General features: G+C 43.0%; 2 protein-coding genes across 5 annotated transcripts in view; one reads left to right on the top strand and one right to left on the bottom strand.

Moving 5' to 3' along the window:
- Positions 1–2,859, top strand: part of LOC147027672 (transcription factor 12-like) — a 415,122-nt gene extending 412,263 nt beyond the window's left edge. The window contains exon 23 of the mRNA XM_085877215.1: positions 332–2,859. The gene's annotated coding sequence lies outside the window, so the exon portion shown is untranslated. The remainder of the gene's footprint in view (positions 1–331) is intronic.
- Positions 2,227–20,978, bottom strand: part of LTAP1 (lipid transport auxiliary protein 1) — a 22,077-nt gene continuing 3,325 nt past the window's right edge. For 3 of the 4 annotated variants that reach the window (XM_085877219.1, XM_085877217.1, XM_085877216.1), the window contains 4 exons: positions 19,990–20,043; positions 11,433–11,599; positions 6,137–6,195; positions 2,227–4,028 (listed from right to left, as the gene is read on the bottom strand). In XM_085877219.1, the coding sequence (XP_085733345.1) occupies positions 3,800–4,028; positions 6,137–6,195; positions 11,433–11,599; positions 19,990–20,043 (509 nt within the window). In that variant the 3' untranslated portion in view covers positions 2,227–3,799. The remainder of the gene's footprint in view (positions 4,029–6,136; positions 6,196–11,432; positions 11,600–19,989; positions 20,044–20,978) is intronic. The other variant, XM_085877218.1, reaches the window with a different exon arrangement.

Below are 20,978 nucleotides of genomic sequence, written 5' to 3'. Positions count from 1 at the left end.
TTTGTAGTGAAAATAAAAATATTCTCCTCACCTCAAGAATTTCCTTTTTTTTTTTAGTGGGAATTACACTTTTTTTCATAACAATGATGGATGCTTGTGTAACACAAAATGACTTTGATATTATTGGTTTCGATATCTTTGCTTATTTTGAAAAATAACATTGGTGCAACACGACCCTCAAACATGAGGGTTTAATATCCCAAATAGGGGATGTATGGAGACAGACACAAACAGATTGATGGGCATGGAGACATGTTATGAATTTATAAATCCAATTGGGATGTTGTTTCAACAGGTTGTGATTTGTGTCGTATTTTCTTTTTCTCCGCAGGTCCCCGCTACCCTGCCAGTTGGAAAACGAAGTGAGCATTTGAGCTCGACGAAACCACCTCTATGCAAAAAGGGCTCGCCAAAAATGGTCCATGGACACCGATGTGCCAACATGCTCTGTTGAACGAAGAATAGAAGGCAATACGAGCACGTACATTTGGCTAAAGACTGCTTGACATGTCAGCCATCGGCTGAACAGCAGGACTCAAGGTGCAGACTGCAGGAGAGAGTGGCCCTTGAAGGGATAGCTGTGGCTGTGGCCAGGGTCGGGGACTCGAGGTTGAGTTTGGAGATGGGAATTAATGCAACAGAAACCCACGGGATTGTGGAGATTTCTTCATTGTGCCTATTACGTTTGTAGTCTCAAAGAAAAGGAAGAAAAAAAAAAAAAAACCTTGTTGAAATATATTTATTTATTACAATGCAAAAAAACTGCAAAAAATGAGGGAGGGGAGGAGGGGGCTCTCTGTGTTCAAGGGATTTTTGAATACGTTTTGTGAAGATTTAAAGGAAAGCGGAAAACAACCACCATTCCTTGTCTTAAAAAAAAAAGGGGGGAGGTCGTCAATTCATTGAGGCTTTTGTGCATTCCTCGTCGGCGATTTGAGCTGCAATTGTTTTCACTATATACTTGCGGCACTCGCAGGGGGAAAGCAGCCACTGTAGGTCTCGGGCCCGGCTGCAGTCCTCATTTCCCAGTGCCTCCCATCGACCTGCCAACCAGGTGGAATGAAAAAGCAGGAGAGGTGCAGCAGGTGCCAACCGGTACTTTTGCCATTGGCATTCTGCGAGTCAGTCCTTTTTATTATTTTTATTTTTGCTAGTTTACTATTGTCAAGAGTGAAGAAGGGAGTAATTGTTGTCTGTTGTTGTTTTTTTTTTCTTGTTTTTTTTTTTTTGGGGGGGGGGGGTGTGAGCTGTGGTCTATTTTAAAAGCCGGGCTTGAAGAGTTCTTTTTGCAGTATTCCGATTTGCCGTCCCACTGTTTATAATGTTCTCATGACGGTGGGATTCAGCTGGCAGTCGATGCATTGTTTTGTTTTCTTTCTTGGATTGTGTCAACTTCACAATTGGTTCTGAAGCAGATTCATTGCCTTCCAAAGTCGCCTATTTTCCGTATTCATTGTGTTTTATTTTGTTATTTTATTTCATTTTACTTTTTCCTATCAGTTTTAACAGCACAGTGAAACGATCGCCGGGCACATCCAATGTCGGCGGAATTGTCAACTTTTATTATTCGGATTTTAAGCACAAGTATAGGAGATGAAGACAACAAGGCCTCGACACAACCGCCTGTTTCTGTGTGTATAGAAAATCGTGAAGAGTACGACGGCACCGTGCGTGCACCCACCCTCTCCATACCGTCGACGACGCAAATCATTCGGGCATAAAAGGGAACAGCTGGAGTTCTTTAGACCTGTAGTTGGACAAAGGTACCTGTTCAACTCCATCGTTTTACATCTACAGGTTTTTTTGCACACAAGTTGCTGCACAATTTACCGCATTGAAAGCACATTTTGCTTCCCTGTGACTGTATGTACACGTGTAGAAGCAGGTGTATCCGAAATACCTGGCTTCCCACTTTTTTCTTTCTTCCTTCTATTGTATTATATTTTCTTCTTCTGACTCTCCACCCATGGAGTCAGTTTTGTTCAAGGCATTGCCTGTCGGCGTCTTCCCTATGTTCATATCCAAGTTAAGCAAAAGTGTTGGTTTTTCTTTTGTCATTTTTATTTTTCAACCAACCTGGCCTGAAGAACTCCTTTGACTTCTAGAATCTCCACCACCCTCCAGCTTACGCTCGCACTCCCTTCGGCACACTTATTTTGGAACAATTACCTGTGACTAGTTTTCGTGTTACTGAACGAGATTGTACAAGTAGGCATGCAATGTTTCTTTTCCTTTTTTTTGCCATTTGCCATTCACACCACTGATGAGGTGTTGAGCTACGAGCTCTGGAGATTGCTCAGCATTTTCTGGAATCGATTGCATCAAACTTTTTTTCTTGTTGATTACTGTAGTTTGTTCCCAAAAGTTTATTTCATACAGAAGACATGTATTGGCTTATGTATTTCCTTTTAGGTAGGCCTTTGCCATAACCTTGTTATTTTTTTCTTTCTTTCTTTCTTGTCTGCAAATAATTACCCTTCTAAATACTTTTGTTGTTGGAAGAAAAGAAAAAAACATTTGTTACTGTATTTTACTATCTTAGATAGAAAAAAAAGAATTATTTTTGCCATAGCATTATTACCAAACTGTACTGTATAATCATGCAAGCATTGTTAATTCTAGCCTGTGTAGCATAGTGCCTATGACGTATTCCACAATTTGGAGCTCGTGTAACAGCGCCGCTGCGACAGTCCGGACTTGTGGCCTGGATATGAGCTGTCCACGAAGTACCCACATCCATCGCTGGTACAATTATTTTGGTTTCTTTGCTGCCATTTGAATTAGAAATCAGTTCCTTCTGCGGTTGCATCAACCGCTGTGTACATAAGTAGCAATAAATGTCCTTTTTTATGCAGGTAACCGACATAGTCTTGAGCTTGTTTTTAAGAACACGAGTTCCTTTACAAGGAACTTCAATGCAGATAGAGGCCATTCAGCCCAGCAAGCCTCCGCAATGGTTGTTTGTCCGTGCTCTAATCTTTAAAATGCTGAGTGTCGGGGAAGGAAGCAGCACATTCCATTTTTAAGTGTTTGGTAAGACTTTCAGGGTCGAACCACTGACTCGCCAACTCGGATTATGTCACCAAGTCTTTAAAAAAACTAAAACAGCCATTTTGTACTTTCTTTGTAATATCCTGCAACAAAAGCAAAACCTTTCTCCAGAAAAACATAACACGACACTGGATTTCCACAATGCATGTCTTCTCCAGCAAATATGAACAAATGTCAACGTCACTGAACTCCCAACCAAAGATACATGTTTCATTCAATGATATACAACATCTATGTCTACACTGCCATAAGTGTTGTGTTTTCAGACACAAGACTTTCCTTTGCAGATTAAACGATGGGTTTTATTAGCCATAAGTTGGTAAAAGTATGCCAACCACCCTGGGAAGCAAGGTGAAGATGCTGCTTCAAGCATTAGCCGTTGGGTTTGAGCAAGAGCAAGGCTTTCACCCTTCCTCAGACAAATGGCTAATACCCAAAACGTCAGCTTCGCTTTGCTTCCCACGGTGGTTAGCATACCTGAGGAAACTTTCGTTATAAACCCGTCGTTTGAATTGTGCGCCGACGCAGACCGACACGAGCCTTGCCAAGGATTTGTTTCCTCTTTCCTTGGCATAATTTCTTCCCATTATATAAATACACCATCTGAAAAGACAGCAATGCTTCAGCGGCCTTGGTTTATGCCATCCATCCCTTCGTGCCAGCAAGCAGTCAACCAGCCAGGAGCTGCCTTTGATTGCATGATAGCTTTAAGTTCATGAGAAATCCACAATAGATGTAGTCACACACCTCACATTGTGCTCTCGAGCGTGCGGTAACTATCCTTAGATTTCAACTCCAAGAAGTGCTTGGGTCTGCGTGTTCGAGAAGTTGATGGTAAGTATGTGACCTGCACGCTTGAATGAGCCGCTGACTGGTCGAAAGACGTTCGTCTCTCACCAAAGTGCCGCTGGCCCCAGTTTCCGGACCCTCCGAGTTCCCGAGCTGCTGCCTGGTGTTGCATTCCTTGGAGCTGGATCCTAATAGCAACAAAGGAATCGGTGAAGGAAGCTGGGTGTTCTTCAATCACATCATTCTTTTTAAGTTAGAAGCATTCACTGGGGACACAGAAACTTCATCTTTCCAGCATTTCATCTGCTAAGTTCTAAAGACTTATCTCAAATGGAATGAACTCCCCTGTTAATGAGAAACATTCCTCCATAGGTGTGCGTGATATAATTTCTGCAAAATCAAAAGGCCTCCTCCCTTTAATATCTGTATACAATTTGCAATGAACACGAGATGTTTACATATGGTAAGAATTGCTTTAAGATAAAAATCTTTTTGAAGTTTATACCAAACTTCTGTGTCAAATTCGGGAATGTATTCCATGCGAGAAAAATCGACTGGAATGAAATTGTATACATACTTCTCTGGCATACACACACAACCATAAACTTCCATGAAGGTAAACGAAATGGACACATCGTAATAGTTTATAAACACACAACATGAGCCCGTACCTACATCATGCAGGCACGACATACATCATGGCCAAAAGTATTGGTACCCTTGCACTTTTTTCAAATAACTCACAATTTTCTCGAAAAATAAGTTGAAATTGATAAAAGTATTTGGTCAACACAATTACAGCACCGTTGTTATTGATTCGGAACTTAATAAATCCTTTAAAATCAGAAAATAAAAAGAAATGGCATTGACAAAATTATTGACACCCTGCACTTAACATTTGGTATCACAGCCTTTGGACAAAATAACTGCAGTCAAGCACTTCCTGAAGCCATGAACGAGCTTCCTTCACCTCTCTACTGGTAGTTTGGGCCACTCTTCTTGTGTAAACTGCTCCAGTTCTCATAGATTTGCAGGGAGCCTTCTCCCAACTGCTGTTTTCAGAACAATCCAGAGTTTTGTGTTGAACCATTCCTGGGTGCTTTTTGAAGTGTGTTTGGGGGTTATTGTTCTGCTGCAAGACCCATGACCTTTGATGGAGACCCAGACTTCTGACACTGGGTTGAACATTGAATTCCAAAATGGCTTGGTAACCTCCTGATTTCATGAAGTCATACACACATTCAAGGCACCCAGTGCCAGAGGCAGCTCAGCAACCCCAAAACATCACAGAACCTCCTCCATGTTTGACTGTGGGGAAGGTATTGTTTTCTTTGAAGGCTTCATTTTGTTTTTCTGCAAACATAGATGATGTGCTTTATCAAAAAGCTCAAATTTGGTCTCATCTGTCCACAGGACATTCTCCCAGAAGGATTTGGGCTTCTTCAGGTGTGTTTTGGCAAACTCCAGTCAGGCTTTCTTCTGTCCCCGTCTCTCTCTCTCTCTCTCAGCAGTGGGGTCCTCCTGGGTCTCTTACCGTTGAACCCCCTTTCATCAAGTTGGCAACGGATGGTGCGAGTTGAAACTGTCGTACCTTGTGTCTGAAGGTCAGCTTGAATCTGTTTGGCAGTTGACCGAGGTGCTTTCTCCATCATTCCAACAATCCTTCGCTGAAATCTTCTATCACGTTTTTTTCTTGCGGCCACGTCCAGGGAGGTTGGCTACAGCGCCTTAAACTTCCTGATAACATTGCGTAAGGTGGACACAGTGATATCAAGGTCTCTGGAGATGGATTTGTAGCCTTGAGATTGTCCATGCTTGGCTACAACCTTGTGTCTGACCTCAGACAATTCTCTGGTTTTCTTTCTTTTCTCCATGCTCATTGTGTTACACACAGTGACACGAAACAGCAGAAAGACTCCTTTTCTCTCTGCAAACTGGTTGAATGAGTGAGTTTTATATTACAGGCACCTGCACCTCACCACAGGTGAGTTCAATTCCAAAGTAAAAGAGAATCACCTGCTTGAAATCTAATTATTTCTAAAAGGTGCCAATAACATTGTTCAGGCCATTTTAGGATTTGTGTGGAATAAGCTAAGATTTAGAAATTTTTTTCAGCCTCTTTTGTTTTGTTCCACTGCAAACCAAAGAAATACATACGTGGATACCAAGAGTTTTTAATTTCAACAATTTTCTGGAGAAAAAGGTGCATTATGTGAAAAAAAGTGGAAGGGTGTCAATATTTTTGACCATGACTGGATATGAAAATGTGTGAAATGATGCTCTTCTTTATCCTTACCCTCTGCTAATTTCATCGACAAGTTCCATGTACTTCATGTATTCCTGTTCCCCAAACTCCTGCAAAATAAAGATCAATCTTCGATTGTGATAACGAGGACAAGAAGAAGAAACGACGACACCTCCATGCAGATGTTGGGTTCAAACAGAGGTAAGACATATACTTGCTGCTGCTGTATTACTTGATGCTCACAAACACCTGTAAGACTGGGTCCAACAGGATGTTGAAACAAGTGGTGCACATACCTTTGAGCTGTCTAATCAGGGTTTGATTCCAAAGAGATGCTGAAATGTCAAATATGTCCAAATTGGATAAATTAACTTCTTTTTTTTTCACCAGAAGGAATTGCTGCTAAGTTCAATTCTGGAGCTTAAATTTTGTAATTCGGCTTCGTTCAAGAGATTATCGAGGTTATGGCATGTGTGGAAATGAAGTCACAAACATCTGGTGTCCTCTGGCGTTTATAAGCATTGCAATGTATCCAGCATTAATAGGTATGATGGACAGGCATTCGATGATACGAGTGAGGAAAGTGAAAACAAAAAGAACTTTATCATTAATAAACCGTCACAGCTTTTTCCAACTCAAGGCGTTGTTGAGCAGGTCGAACAAAATGATGAATTGAGACCCCAGCGAGAGAGCGAGAAACCAGGATGCGCATGATGGATATAATTAAATAAGGCCATTGATCATCTTCAAAAGGGGTGTTTTTAATGAACCCAAACACCCAATTTTTACTCTTGCACTTCCTTAGAGTTCACTTCGTATGCATGCGAACACACACACACACACCGTCACATTTCTGACATGGATTTTAAAGGGGGGGAGAGGGGCGAGAGAGAGAGAGGGGAAAGGGGAAAGATGGGAGAAAGAGAGGGAGGGAGGGGAGCAGACAGAGGAGAGGGGTGGAGGAGCGAGGAAGGCGGTGGAGAGAACAACGCCTCACGAAACGTCGCTTTACACTCTGGGAGGGTGGGAGCGAGGAAGATGAGGAGAGAGGAGGGGGGGAGTGGAGAGGAGGAAAGCGTGAGGGGAAGGGTTCTCGACTTCCGTTTGGTCGTGGGACTTGGGGGAGAGATAAAGAGAGGGGTGTGAGAGGAGAGGGGGGTTCCCGGCAGATGGGATGTCCAGTTTAAAGTTCATTCGAGAGACGGCACACACATTGATGAAAAACCCGACCTGGGAAACACCAGGATGACAGTTTATAGCTGGGCCAAGATTAAGAGATTCTTGAGATTATTACACAACCCATTGCATCGCTGATGGGAGTATTAAGGGGGGGGAGTGAAGGAGGGAAGAGAAGGAGAGAGGGGGATGGGAGGATTGGGGGTGAGAGGGGGGAATGGGGAGGGTGAGAGGGGGGGAATGGGGAGGGTGAGAGGGGGAATGGGGAGGGTGAGAGAGGGGAGAGGGATAGGGGGTGAGAGGGGAGAGGGATAGGGGGTGAGAGGGGAGAGGGATAGGGGGTGAGAGGTGAGAGGGATAGGGGGTGAGAGGTGAGAGGGATAGGGGGTGAGAGGGGAGAGGGATAGGGGGTGAGAGGTGAGAGGGATAGGGGGTGAGAGGTGAGAGGGGAGAGGGATAGGGGGGTGAGAGGGAGAGGGATAGGGGGGTGAGAGGGGAGAGGGATAGGGGGTGAGAGGGGAGTGGGATAGGGGGGTGATGGAGATAGGGGGTGAGAGGGGAGGGGGATGCGGTGAGAGAGGGGATTGCTGGAAAATTCCACGAATAGCGAATCCACAAATAGCGGGGTGTTGGTTCAATGGAAAAAGAGATAGGTTCCTGGCGGTTCATGATTCACGAGGGAAAAATCAAAACCTGGTGAAAAACTGAGTACACACACAAAAAAAACACAGCGAAAAAAGAAAAAAAAACCCTACGAATAAGCGAAGCACAGGGCCTTGAAGGTATTCGCAGGTTGCATTTTATGAACTGCAAATAGGTGGGAGATATATATATATATATATATATATATATATATATATATATATATATATATATATATATATATATATATATATATATATATATATATATATATATATTACGCTGTCAGTTTAAAGCTATATGTTGAGGTAAATTTAAACAATTGTAAATGGACGGTTGTATGTTATAAGTTTGCTGTAGCACGGATCGGTAAATTGTACTACAAACTGCTTCACATAATGAGCTAACAGTTTGACTGTAGATGGGAGCATTCCACTGTAAACTGCCTGGTGATATTCGTGAAGGTGCTCGATCGTTCTCAGCTGAAACTTCCAAACTACAAGGGAGGGGCTGTCCCGAGTTCCTCTATGGACTCACTGGGAATCGCAGGCCTTCGCACATGAATAACTGTTTTGCGGCGGGTCGCAAATCGACCGCGAACGCCGATAACTTCACCACGTGACCCAGAGTCCTCCATCTGACAACCATTTAATGAGGAACACATGGTCGCCTTTTCGGGGAATCTCGCCCTCAATGCGTACTTGCTTAACTTACCGTGTCAGGTGCAGCTGAGCGGAGCAGACTTTGGGGTATAACATATCATGGGAAATGTCCCAGCCCAAAGTAGTAATCACTCGCTTCACGCTGACTCGCGGCGTTATTCGCTCGGTGTTGAAGCTTGCCCTCTTTTTGCACATCTGTAGATGTCTGCTTCCCCAGTGAGGTCTGAAGATCTCTCAATCTGCACTGAATTTGCTCCTTTTATGAGCCCCGAGCGAGGGAGGAGCAAAGAGTTCGATTGAACGGGGCTGTTGGCAATTTCAAGCCTCCCCATTGGCCCACAGCAGTCGTCCCACGCCGTAGCCAAGCCCTGCCAGGCCTCGAAACCGAAAAATTGCCTCATTCGCTCACTGACCTGGCCGCACATCGGAGCTCCAACATGAAAATGGGGCCAGGGTTTTTGGAGGCGCTCTCTTGGCCCCGAACATGCGCTGGCCTTCATCTAAATGGTAATTTAGGGAAATCGCAGCGCGACCTGCACACCTTTGAACGAACTCCAGTGCACGTTTGTGCTTCGAGTTATGCCACGAAACAACCCGATTCTCATTCCCTCAGCGTCCTTCGACGCTGTGGTGAGCGTTCGAAGAATAGGTGGCAGTTGTGGAGGTGAGAGAATGTTGTGGTGTTGTGAGAGGCTATTGTAAATGTGGTGTTGCTGCAAAGAGGAAGGGGATGCTCGTAATACTCAGAGTTTCGGAGATATATCTCCTCCCACCACGGGGAGGGGCTCTTGGCGAAAAATGCCTCGCTGTCTGCCCCTCATTGGACAGGGTCCTACAGCCCACCTTTCCGGGGCAGGACCTTGGCCCCTGCCAGGAAACCCCAACCGCTCTTTCTACGTGGGGTCAAACTTTATGAGTAACAGTATAACGCTGCAACGGCCCCTCCCGGGAAACCCCAGCCAGTCCTCCACGCGGGCCCACACTCGACGAGTAACAGTATCAACGTTGCAAAGGTACGTTGGTGGTGCAGCCGGTTGGAGATGGATCGTGACGGGCCGAGGGGTCATGCAGATGGCTTGTTGGTTGTTATATATAAAGATTTAATAACCAAACTAAAAGAAGTCACAATGCACATTTTTTATTCTCCCACGAGACAAAAGGAAAGGGATCTGACTACACATGTACTTAACGGGATAACTGACTTTTGGGACCTGTATGTTTAATGTAAATGGTTTCCAGATCCGTAACAATATCTACATACATATATATATATATATATATATATATATATATATATATATATATATATATATATATATATATAAATATAATCATCCCTGGTGGATGCAGAGACCTCAGACTGTCACCAAAAAACTATCTTATGATTCTCACGAACTACGTGAAATTATATTTTACCGGCATTAACCCACAATGCACAGTGACACTTTTCAATTTGCAACTGTCGACCAATGTCAAAATATTCTCCGTTGAATCGCAGTTTTGTCGCACTCTCAGGGGTCCCAGGACAGATTGTCATTTTTTTCTCCAGTCACAATTTAGTTTCATAGGTCGCCAATCCCTCACAAAGTTGTCTCACATTTGTCGCACCTTCTGACTCACGGAAACTAAATTGAGAAGGGTTCGACACCGGTTTGAGACGACAGCGACGACTCTGCGACTATTTTGAGAGAAATGTTGTCGCACAAATTTTTTGAACATGTTCAAAATTCAAGCGACACAAGAGCGACGTCCTGCGACTCACGCGAGGGAATTGAGAACCACCGCGAACGTTTCCAGACATTTTGGAGAATCCCGTTCGCATTTTGTCGCGAGCTGTCGCAGCCCAGTGAGATACCGGCTTTACATCACTCCTCCTCGTGGCGCCATATATATATATATATATATATATATATATATATATATATATATATATATACATACATACATATATATACATACATACATATATATACATACATACACACACACACACACATATATACACATATATATATATATATATATATACACATACATACATACATATATACACATACATACATATATATATACACATACATATACATACATACATACATACACATATACATACATACATACATATATACATATACAGTATGTTATTCAAATTCTGTTGTCATGATGGATAATTCTCATGAATTTTAACTCTTTTCTAACCTTGTGATGATGTGCAATGCAACATGTCTGTTGGAACACAGTGCATCAAAATAATATATTAACGGATGAGAAACATCATTCCGAAATGCCATAATTTAACATGGTCAATCTTTAAAAAAAATAAATAAAAGAGCTCATGATCAGGAAAAAAATAGATGTGGTTTGGAAAATTAATTCTTCACTCATCTGGAATGATGAACACAATCATTGAGGACAATGACAGTTGGATCATATAAATATTTTGTTACTTGTCCGAAGGGATGGTGCTGATGGAGCGCACACATATTTAAGCTGTCTAATTCTATTCTCGAATCTCGACGTACGTCTTCAGGATGGGAGTTTCATTCCCAACCTGTCTATAAACTATGAGATTGGTGCTTCAATTGCATCACAAAGTGTGCCATCGCTCAGATGGATGATTAGCTCGGTGTCCAATCTGCCAGCATGAGTTGTTGGATGTTAAAGATCCCATGTCTTCTTTCATGAAGAGTGGGCGAGCCATCACTGGCAGCATGAACAAAATACAAATTCCCACCCAAAACTATGGGAAGCAAATGGTCTAGCTGCAGCAATGGATAAGTAAGACACGTGAGCCAAACACGACTGCATGAGGCAGACACCAAGCTTGATGGACAAATCTATCAAAATGCTTGTAAACTTCTCCCCACCTGTGTGCCGTAGCGTGCATGTTCATAAGCACTGGCAAAAGCATTCACCGTGCTTGCCCGCAAACCTCGACACACTCCAGGATAGCTCTTAAGCAAATCAAGGAGGTAAATACGCAGGTTCATGCATGGTGAACGAGCAGGTGCTCCCACCTCCTTGAGCTGCTCATCTGTAGTGGGCACAGGTAAAGGCTCACAGTGCAGGACAAAAACAGCTTTTTCACCAAGCTCATACATTGGGAAAATCTCAATACTTTTTCCTTCAGGAGTGTTGTCCACTATCAATAAAAATTAGTTTTTCACCTAAGTATTTGAACATGGAACTTTCCAATGCAGTCACCCGACAAAACTATCTGTTATTAACCTCCGCCATCTTCGAAGATGGATGGAGGTTACTGTTTTCACCCCTTTCTGTTTGTTTGTTTGTGAACAGTATTACTGAAAAACTCCTCGACGGATTTCGACGAAACTTGGTGGGGGGTGAGGTATGGTCCAAGGATCATGCCATTAAATTTTGAACTTGGTCCCCTCCCCCCACCAAAAAAAGTTAGAGAAAAAAATTTTTTTTTTTTTGCATTTCTTCATGTTTTAAGTGATTTCCAACCCCCCCCCAAAAAAAAATTGTTACCCGCCCCAAAAAAAAGTTTTTGCATTTTACGTTTTAAGTGATTTCCAACCCCCCCCCCCAAAAAAAAAAAATTTGCAACTTTTTCTTCAACAAAATTTCGATTTTTTTTTTATTTTTTTTTTTGCATCTTTACATGTTTTAAGTGATTTCCAACCCCCCCCCCCCAAAAAAAAAAGTTGGAGAAAAGAACTATCACTGTCAGCACTGTTGACATATTTAATGAATAAGATATAAGGTTCACTTGAGTGACCCAGCAGTATCGGCGGCGGAAGTTTTGCACTCTCCCGAGTGCTCCCCTTCGAGTTATACACCGAAGGGTTGGCTTGGTGCACCTTTGTCCTTCAGTGTGCTGCTGTCTACTCTCCCATCTGTGGTTATACGCTTCATGGTGATTTTGTCATCGATGGTTATGAACTTTTCCCCAACTTCATTGAGCTAGGTTTTTAAGGCAAAATCTGTCCAGCTAACCAAATGAAGACCATTTTGCTGCTCCACAGCTGTGGTCTTGTCATCATTGTTGTTCCAGCTATATAGTTGGCATGTGGTGTAGATCCGGAGTGCGTTTTCATGAGCGTGTGTGATGTTATCTCCATATGCAGGTATCAGGAACAGAGTCCTCGCAAGGCTCGAAGTATCCACCTCCGTTTTGGATAGGAGATCACAATTCAGAAACCAAGCTGTAAAGTTTTCTTGTTCTCAAAGTTTTGTTCTGAGGGATCTTTTTAGTATCGTCACTGAGCCCCAGACAGCTTCCAACTGTAGTGATTTTGCATTAATGTTCCCAGGGATTGTTTTAAAGATCTCCATGAGGTTCTTCTTTATCATTCCCTTTGCTACAATTATCACTGGCACAATTTTGGCATTCTTCAGCTGCCAGAATCTTTTAACTTCATTTTTTGAGATCCTTATATTTGGTCATCTCAAGTTCTCCACTGTTTCAGCCAAAATCGCTGGGTACTGACACCTCAATGAGCAATACCATCTTTTTTCTTTTTTTTGTACCAAAGTACAATATCCGGTCACAATGCTTACTTTATTGTGCCTTTGTGTATACAGCTGTTCTGACACGAGTTTTCTACATCCTGATCGGTGGTGACTCAAGCTTTGTTTCCACCTTGACAAAAACAACACTAACTTGGCCGATTGACTCAGTGCTGCCATCTTCTTCAAGCCATTTGTAAAGTGTCCTTAGTCTTGGGAATATGTTATGATTCGTTCTCCATCCCAGTTGATCTGATCTCTTCTTCGCCATTCTAATCTAATGAGCCTTCGTTGGCTGTGCCCCATTCTGTGAAACTTTATTTTTTATATTTCCCTACCCTTTTATCATTCTCCCACTTGTTGGTACATGTCTGTTGATATTTCATTTTGTGCATTCATTTGTTTGGCAATTGCTTCGTACATTTGTTTGTAACATGTTTGGTGGCCCTCTTCGACTCAGAGTTATTTGTATGATGCTTCGTTGTCCAGTTCCTGTTTTGTTTTATTTCGGTCGATTTTTATGTTGTCCGTTTTTCTTGATATATCTTGTACAAATGTGCACTTGACACACTTATCTCAACCAAATTACATTTGAATGTCATCGTCAGAGTACTGTTTCATTAATTTGAATTGTTCTGCCAATTTCTCGTCGTTCGGTGTGTAGAGTTTTAATTCATAAATGTACAGTGGATGTCAGCTTTTCTGTCTCCGGATGCTCTTCTATAGGTTGTGAGGGTGTTTCAGTGTCCTGGCTCATTAATGAGGTTGCTTCGTGGGTCCAGGTCAAGCAAAACAGGAGCGGGAAAAGCTAGTCTCTCTGGAAGATCCCACATCGTATCTTCACTCCTGGTATTTCAATCGTTCCTTCCAAGTGCTGGAACACCAATATGGAATTCCAAAGCTCCATTGCTTTCTCAATCCGTTTTTTTTTCTTCTTCTATTTTTGTATCCCTTGTCAAGGCTCGTATGAGAGCTCACACACAACACACATCAAGGGGGGCATGAGACAAGAGGGGTGGGAGTGGGAAGGACAAAATAGTGGGGAACGACATTAGTGGATATCTATGGAAGGGAGAGGAATGAGGCAGGGAGCATGTGGTATACAAGGACTTTCAGGAAGGAAAGCAGGGAATTTGAAAGTGGGGGGATTGGGGTGGATTAACTGGGGTAGAAAATATCGAGGATTTGGATGGGAGATAAGAGGTGGTGGTGAACAGCTGTTTTGAAGGCCTGGAGGGAAGAATGGGATTGAACAGAGTGAGGGAGTTTATTCCAAAGGTGGGGAAAAAAGAGGAATGAAAGTGAAGGTGAGCAGTGATTCGTGATTTTGATAGTTTTACCAGAAGGGGGCTGTTGGCGTACCTTGAACGCCCTGCGGAAATGTGGTGGAGACAAATCACAGACAGAGAAGAGGGGGCGAGACCGGAGAGGAGACGGTAGAAGACAGAAAGACCACCGAGGTGCCTGCGGTGATTGAGTGAGAGGCCCAAAGACAGCCTCATCGCGGGAGATACCGATGATCCAAAATGCCTTGGTTTCCACGGCATGAAGCCGAGAAATGTGAGAGGCAGGAGCACCAGCCCAGAGGGGAGAGCAGTACTCCATCAGGCTATGGACGAAAGCTTTGCATGTGGTCAGGAGTTCAGGTGGGCCGAGGAAGAACTTTGCACGACAGAGAATTCCCAGTCGGCGACTGGCTTTGGAGGCCAGGTTGGAAGTGTGGTTTTCCCAGGAAAGATCATGGCAGATAGTGAGACCCAGAAGCTTGAAAGAAAGGACTTCCTTCAGAGGATTGTTGAGAAAGTGGATGGGGTGGTTTTCCAAACAGTCCTTTCGGAAAGACTTGTCAGAATTTAAAGACATGTTCCAGGTGTTGGACCAGTTTATGATTTTACCCAGATCTGCAGTGAGCGAAGAAGCTGCTGCTTGCCGGTCTGAGGGATGACCGATGGTACGGCAGAGGGTGGAGTCATCAGCAAAGAGATAAAGAGGATTTTCCAGAAAGTGGGAGAGATGATTGATGAAAACCAGAAAAAGAACAGGGCCCAGAACGCTACCTTGAGGAACTCCAGCCTGGACAGGCAGAGGGGATGAAAGAACTCCATTTCGGGCCACACGTTGACTGCGACAGGAGAGGAAGTCTGCGAGCCATGGGTGGAGATGGCCTTGGATACCATAGGAAAAGAGTTTGGTGAGCAGGGCAGGGTGCCAGACCATGCCAAAAGCACGTGATATATCCAGGGATACGGCTCGGATTTCATGTCCGGAATTGAGGACCTCCATCCATTGTTGGGAGAGCAGAAGCAGCATATCCAGGGTGGAGTGACCTGGTCTGAAACCAAATTGGTGATCAGAAATCAAGCCATTGGAGAAGAGGAAGGATTTGATGTCTGAAGCGATGATGGATTCCATAACCTTGCTGATTGGGAGAAGGCTGATTGGTCTGTCATTGCAGGGATCTGTTTTTGCACCTTTTTGTGCAGGGCAGTAATGTTTGCTGATTTCCAAGTAGATGGCAGGTGACCTTGAGCAAATGAGAGGGTGAATAGAACAGAAAGAGGGTGAAGAAGAGCAGAGGAGCAGATTTTTAGGACACGTGGGCTGATGCCGTCTGGACCGGTTGCGGAATCTGAGTCGAGATTTGACAGCAAACTCTCCACCTTGTCAGGAGAAAAGGACACATTGTCCAGGGACAGTTGGGTGCGACTTGGTAAGGTGGGGAGAGAAAGCAATGGGTTTTGGACACAAGATTTATCTGCAAACACCGAGTTTAGGCATTCAGCTTTTTCACGTGCGGCATCAGCAGTGCGGCCAATTGATGAAAGGGAGGGGATGGATGGGGAACATACACCAGAAACAGATTTGATTAGACACCACCAGGATTTTGAGGGGGGGAGAGAGGTTTGAGAGTTCAGACTTGAGATGAGAAAGCTCTCCTGAGGGTAGATACACACTTGTTCCGAGCTTGATGGAAGGAACAGAGATTGCCCTCAGTTGGGTTTGCTTTCCATGAGGAAAAGGCAAGTTGTTTCAGGACAACTGCCTCGCCACAAACTTGAGTGAATTATGGGTGGGAAGAAGGGTAGGACAACTGAAGACAAGAGGGGATAAATCTGTGCATGAGGGAGAGCAAGTTTCTTTGAAAGAATTCCCAGGATGAGTTGATGTTGGAGAAAGTAGTGATAGGAGACCAGTCTAGAAGTTTGATGGCTGCTTGGAGACCCTGCCAGTCGGCTTGAGTGAAATGCCAGACTTGACGGTGCTGAGGTGGTTTTCTGATAACAGCCAGAGATGTTCACTTTGACAAGGACATGGTCAGAAGAACCGATTGAAGTGGAGGAAGAACAGCAGATATTTTAAGGAAAAAGTCAAAATCAGATCCAGAAGAGATGGAGTACCATTGGTTGAGATCCGGTTCAGGAAATTGACCGATTGAGTCAGTCCGAATGAGTTGCAGAAATCTTTTGCTGAAGTGCCATGACAGGTGAGAGATACCCACACCGAGCCAACTGGCATAACAATTGAAGTCGCCACATATGAGGAAGAGAGAGTTTGGATGAGGAGATAGAAGATGGTCCATGTTTTCGGATAGCGAGGTGTAAATTGAGTCATTACTGTTTGGTGGACGGTACAGTACACATATAAACATGAGGTGGGAGTGTAGGGGAAGCCGTAGCCAGAGGTCTTCCTGGGGGTGTGGGGAAGTGAGGGCAGTTTGATTATTTGGGGGTTGATCTTGTGCAATTGCATGCATTTTATCATCCATGAGTGAAGAATACTATCGAAACCTATTTGTCTATCCAGGCTGTGGACAATTTGGTTCTTTTTACAGTTTTTGAGTATGGCCTTTAGTCATCGGTGGTCTCGTGTTCTGTGGCATCCTCTCCTACATCCCTTCTGTTCTGCCTCCCATGCTTCCTTGCTTTTCGGTGGTGGATCATAATTTCTGTGATGATTCCCATCAGAAGTTTGTGTGTTATTGGTCTATACTCTTTTAAGGCAGTTGGGTTTCTTCAGATTTTGGGATGAGGAATGCGATACCTTCTGTGGGCCACTCATCCATGACCTTTTTTGGATAAATTTGTTGACTCCTCGAGCAGGAGTGATACCTGAGATTGATACCTGATTGTGGAGTGATTTGTTGTCGTGATTGTAGAGAGCATCCAGTTGCTTTAACCAGAAGTTTGGAATTGCATCCGGTTTGGCATTTTTGCAAGTTTTTTTTGTGTGTGTTTTTCTCATGAAATATAATTGGGGGCATTTCCTTTAGGTGATGCTTTTTCTTTTCCAAGTTTAAGATCCAATCCACCTCCTTGTTGTGTGCTATTTTGGGTCTTCCGAAATACCTTTCTGGAAATCTTCTCAAGTTTATCATTCTCGGGGGGGGGGGGGATTGATACATTTTGTTTGTTTGCCTTGTTCGCCGAATAATATTTTCGGGTTATCACACAACTTTTGCTTCCTCCCATTGTTGACTTTGTCGTGGTCGTCGTCCCCCCCCCCACCCCTTCCCCCTTCTTGCTGTCATTTTGAGTATTTTCAGCACTCATGATATAGAGGTCTAAGTCTTCGATTTTATATTTGTTTTATTTAGATTCTCCTCTTTAGCTTTGGGCTTCAGTTTTCTTTTACGAATTGTTGTATTTGTCCCATTTCCTTTCTCAGTTGCGATATCTGTGTCTGTCGTCTTTGTTTCCACAGCGGTGTTTGGTTTTTGTTCGTGGGGCCTGGTATATTCTTCTTGTGGCGTTGTTTACCTGTTAATTTTTCTTGATTGAGCAATGCTGCTGCAAAGCACACAGTATTGATTTTCTTCAAGGGGATGATTTTGGTATAATTTTCCCAATTTATCAGTTGGTTCTCACCGTGAAGGATGTGTAAGTGGATCGCGTAACGTGCCTACAACTTATGGACAGCGTATGCAGAACGTGCGAGTCATACGCTGGCATACGTCGAAAAATTTTGAGCATGTTAAAATTTGTCGACGAGCTCGGCGTACTCCGACGTATGCCAGCGTGCTCTTAACGTATACAAAACTTACCCACAACGTATTCGATGTGTGCCAGCGTTTTAGACTAATTTTTCATACGTCGGCATACGCTGGCTAAATCGTCAAGGTGTGACAGAGGCTTAAGTGATGCCGAATCTTCAACAGTTGGCTGTCAAGTGTCGGGTGCGAATCCCACCACCGTCGAATCCTTTACAATATAGCACGATATCTCAAAAAGTTGTGGACGGATTTGGACGAAACTTGGACATGTTGGGTGTGTGACAAGAAAGAAATGATTCAATCTGGAAAAATTTTAAAGTGATTCTTCATCTTTGAGAGATCGCACCAAAAACGATATGTAGCCTATTTCAAAAATGTATTGATTGGGCCTGATATGTTCTCGTGGATCAGGCATTATGTGGCGGAGGCATGCGCTCGACCGAGTGTCATTCTCGAATTTTTTTTAAAGTGCAAGTATAAATTTGTATGAAAAGTCTTCTCACCTGCTTCTGCATTTTGTTGTTTTGCGGCATAATTTTTGATGAATAAACACATTTCAGTGAATTTTGTTCATGTGTTTCAAAGTTGTTGCGTCAACCTTTAAACCCAAACCTGGAACGTATTACCCCATGCACGTGAAGCGAAAAGAAGGGTTAAGCAATTGGTTCATGTCCATCCATCTGTCTAATCAGTTTGTGATCGAGGAACAACTTGTTTAAATCCATTGTTGTACTTTGAACATGAATAAGAAGTTTGCCATTTTTCTGTACTTTGTCTCTCAATTCATCCCGATCATGGAAGCGCTGAGAGGAGCGAGATCATTTTTTTTTTACTCTGCCTGCCTGGCAGTCAAAAACAAAATTGAAGATCATTCCAAAGAGGAACCTTAGTGTGTTTTACGGGTGTCACAAGGGCCACAAATAACTAATGTAATGTGTTAGATCGGGTGGGGTAATAGACACTGGGTAAAACGGCGGTAAAACCCGTAATTAATTTATTTATATGCCTTTAAACCTTCATTTAAATTGCATTATAAACTTGAACGTGAGAAAACAAATCGCGTTCCTAATACAGTACTTCCAAGAACCTCCAGTTTAGCAGTACTTGGACATTTCTATTGGGTGGTGTACAAGACCGCTTCATCATGCTAAATGTCTACATTTCATTGTTTACTTTCCTTAACATCATTATTTTATTAAAATTTAAGTATATACTTGAAGACTGCATGGCGTATCGTGTTCTACGAACTGCCTATTTTCAAAAAGTGTCAGGATAGAAAACAAAAATATTCTGCACATTATATTGTATTTCTCGATGGAGAAGGCTCTTTTACTGCAAAGCCTCAACTCAGGCCACTTGTCCGTGGCAATAGAGAGAAGGGTCCATGACAAGTTGAATAAAATATTGCTGGTATATTTAAATAACACTTACATAATCATTGATCCGTAATCAAATGTGAACTTCAGTGGAAAGGCGACGTCTCCAAAGATAAATAGCATGAGGAACCATCGATTTATTACATTTGTATGGAGAAAGAGCGTGGGGTTTGGGTGCAGGAGAAAGGGGGAATAAAATGATTGCCAACCTGAGAAGGTAAAGAAAGGAGGGAAGCATTGTGTAGGTGATCTCCACTGAACAACACAATAGATCACCACCCTAAAGGGGCTCTGTGGGTAATGGGAACATGGATCTACATACACCGTGTTACAATCATCGTGGGGTGTGTCCAGAAGGGAAGTCAAGTTGGGAGATGGAATGAAGGAGAGAGGATGATTTGTGTGCAGTAGGAAGAAGTAAGATCTTTGATCACATCATGAATAGATGGCCTCTTACTGTTTGCTTTTGTCTGGAGTTCAAGAAAAATAAATTTAGCTCGAATCAGCCTTTTAAGAAATGATTCTATGCAACTTTTATTCCAGGTATCAATCTCAGGTATCGTATGTCGAAGTAAGGTCACTTACCCAGTGTTTTGACAGCATCGACGGCCTTCATCCTGTACAAGAATTTAAAGTCACCTGAAGAGGTGTGGGAGATAAATTAAAAACAAAATGAACTGAATTCATTTTTCAGTTGTACCAAGATCCAGTAAGGCCAAATAATAATAAAAAAAATACCAGTTCATCGTCCTCGCTCGCTTTTGTTGAACCCACCTCCCTGTTTTTGTTATTGGTTATTTTGTCAAACATCCCAGAAGAAAATGAAAATTTAGAAAAAGTTCTTTTAAAATTAATAAATCGCACCCGTGTACGAAGGAAGCTGTGCAGTGAAGTGTCTGCACCGCTTACAAAGTAGCCCCATGGGGGACTGACGGTTACTTACGTTACCCCACCTGTTGGGTAACCTTACTGCCCTGATGCAAACTCAACTAAACAACAAATTATTTATAACGAACATGCAGTGGGTTAGAAAAGTTCTTCTTCGTTTTGACGGATGGATATACGGTATATTGAAGTGGTTTGCACCAATTAAAAATCCATCTCTTCGTGTACGACACTTGCACGATTCTTGGAATCGATCATTTCTCCCCATGTCAATACCGGCACTTTATGGCTTCTCTCGAGCCGCAGCGCCGAGAGCTGTACTGCTGCCTTCCGTTCACTGCCGCTTTCCATTTCCATGCACGCTATACGAGCAATATTAATCTGTGCACATGTCTGCATACGTACAAGTTCCATCGCAGCCACTGCAGTAAAATTCAGTGCACGCTTCCGATTAAAACGACGCAGAATACGAGTGGTTTTAAACCCAGCAAACTGTGGAACGAACATACAATGTAGATAAATTGTGTGAACGTGATGTGTCATTTTCATGATTTAAGCTTCATTTTGGAAGATGTTTTTCATCCGTTTGAAAATTCGGACGGGAATTAAAGACCTGAAGCCGTGGGTAAGCGAGAACGGTTCTTGCTGGGCGACACTCGCTTTGTGGAGTTTTCTCCGATTTTGTGAGT

Source organism: Eptatretus burgeri, chromosome 4 (genome assembly GCF_056783735.1).
Source record: "Eptatretus burgeri isolate ZD-2024b chromosome 4, Ebu_testis_v1, whole genome shotgun sequence".
NCBI classification, from domain to species: domain Eukaryota; kingdom Metazoa; phylum Chordata; class Myxini; order Myxiniformes; family Myxinidae; genus Eptatretus; species Eptatretus burgeri.
The sequence above is the reverse complement of the archived record's forward strand: the minus strand, read 5'-3'. Positions and strand labels throughout refer to the sequence as shown.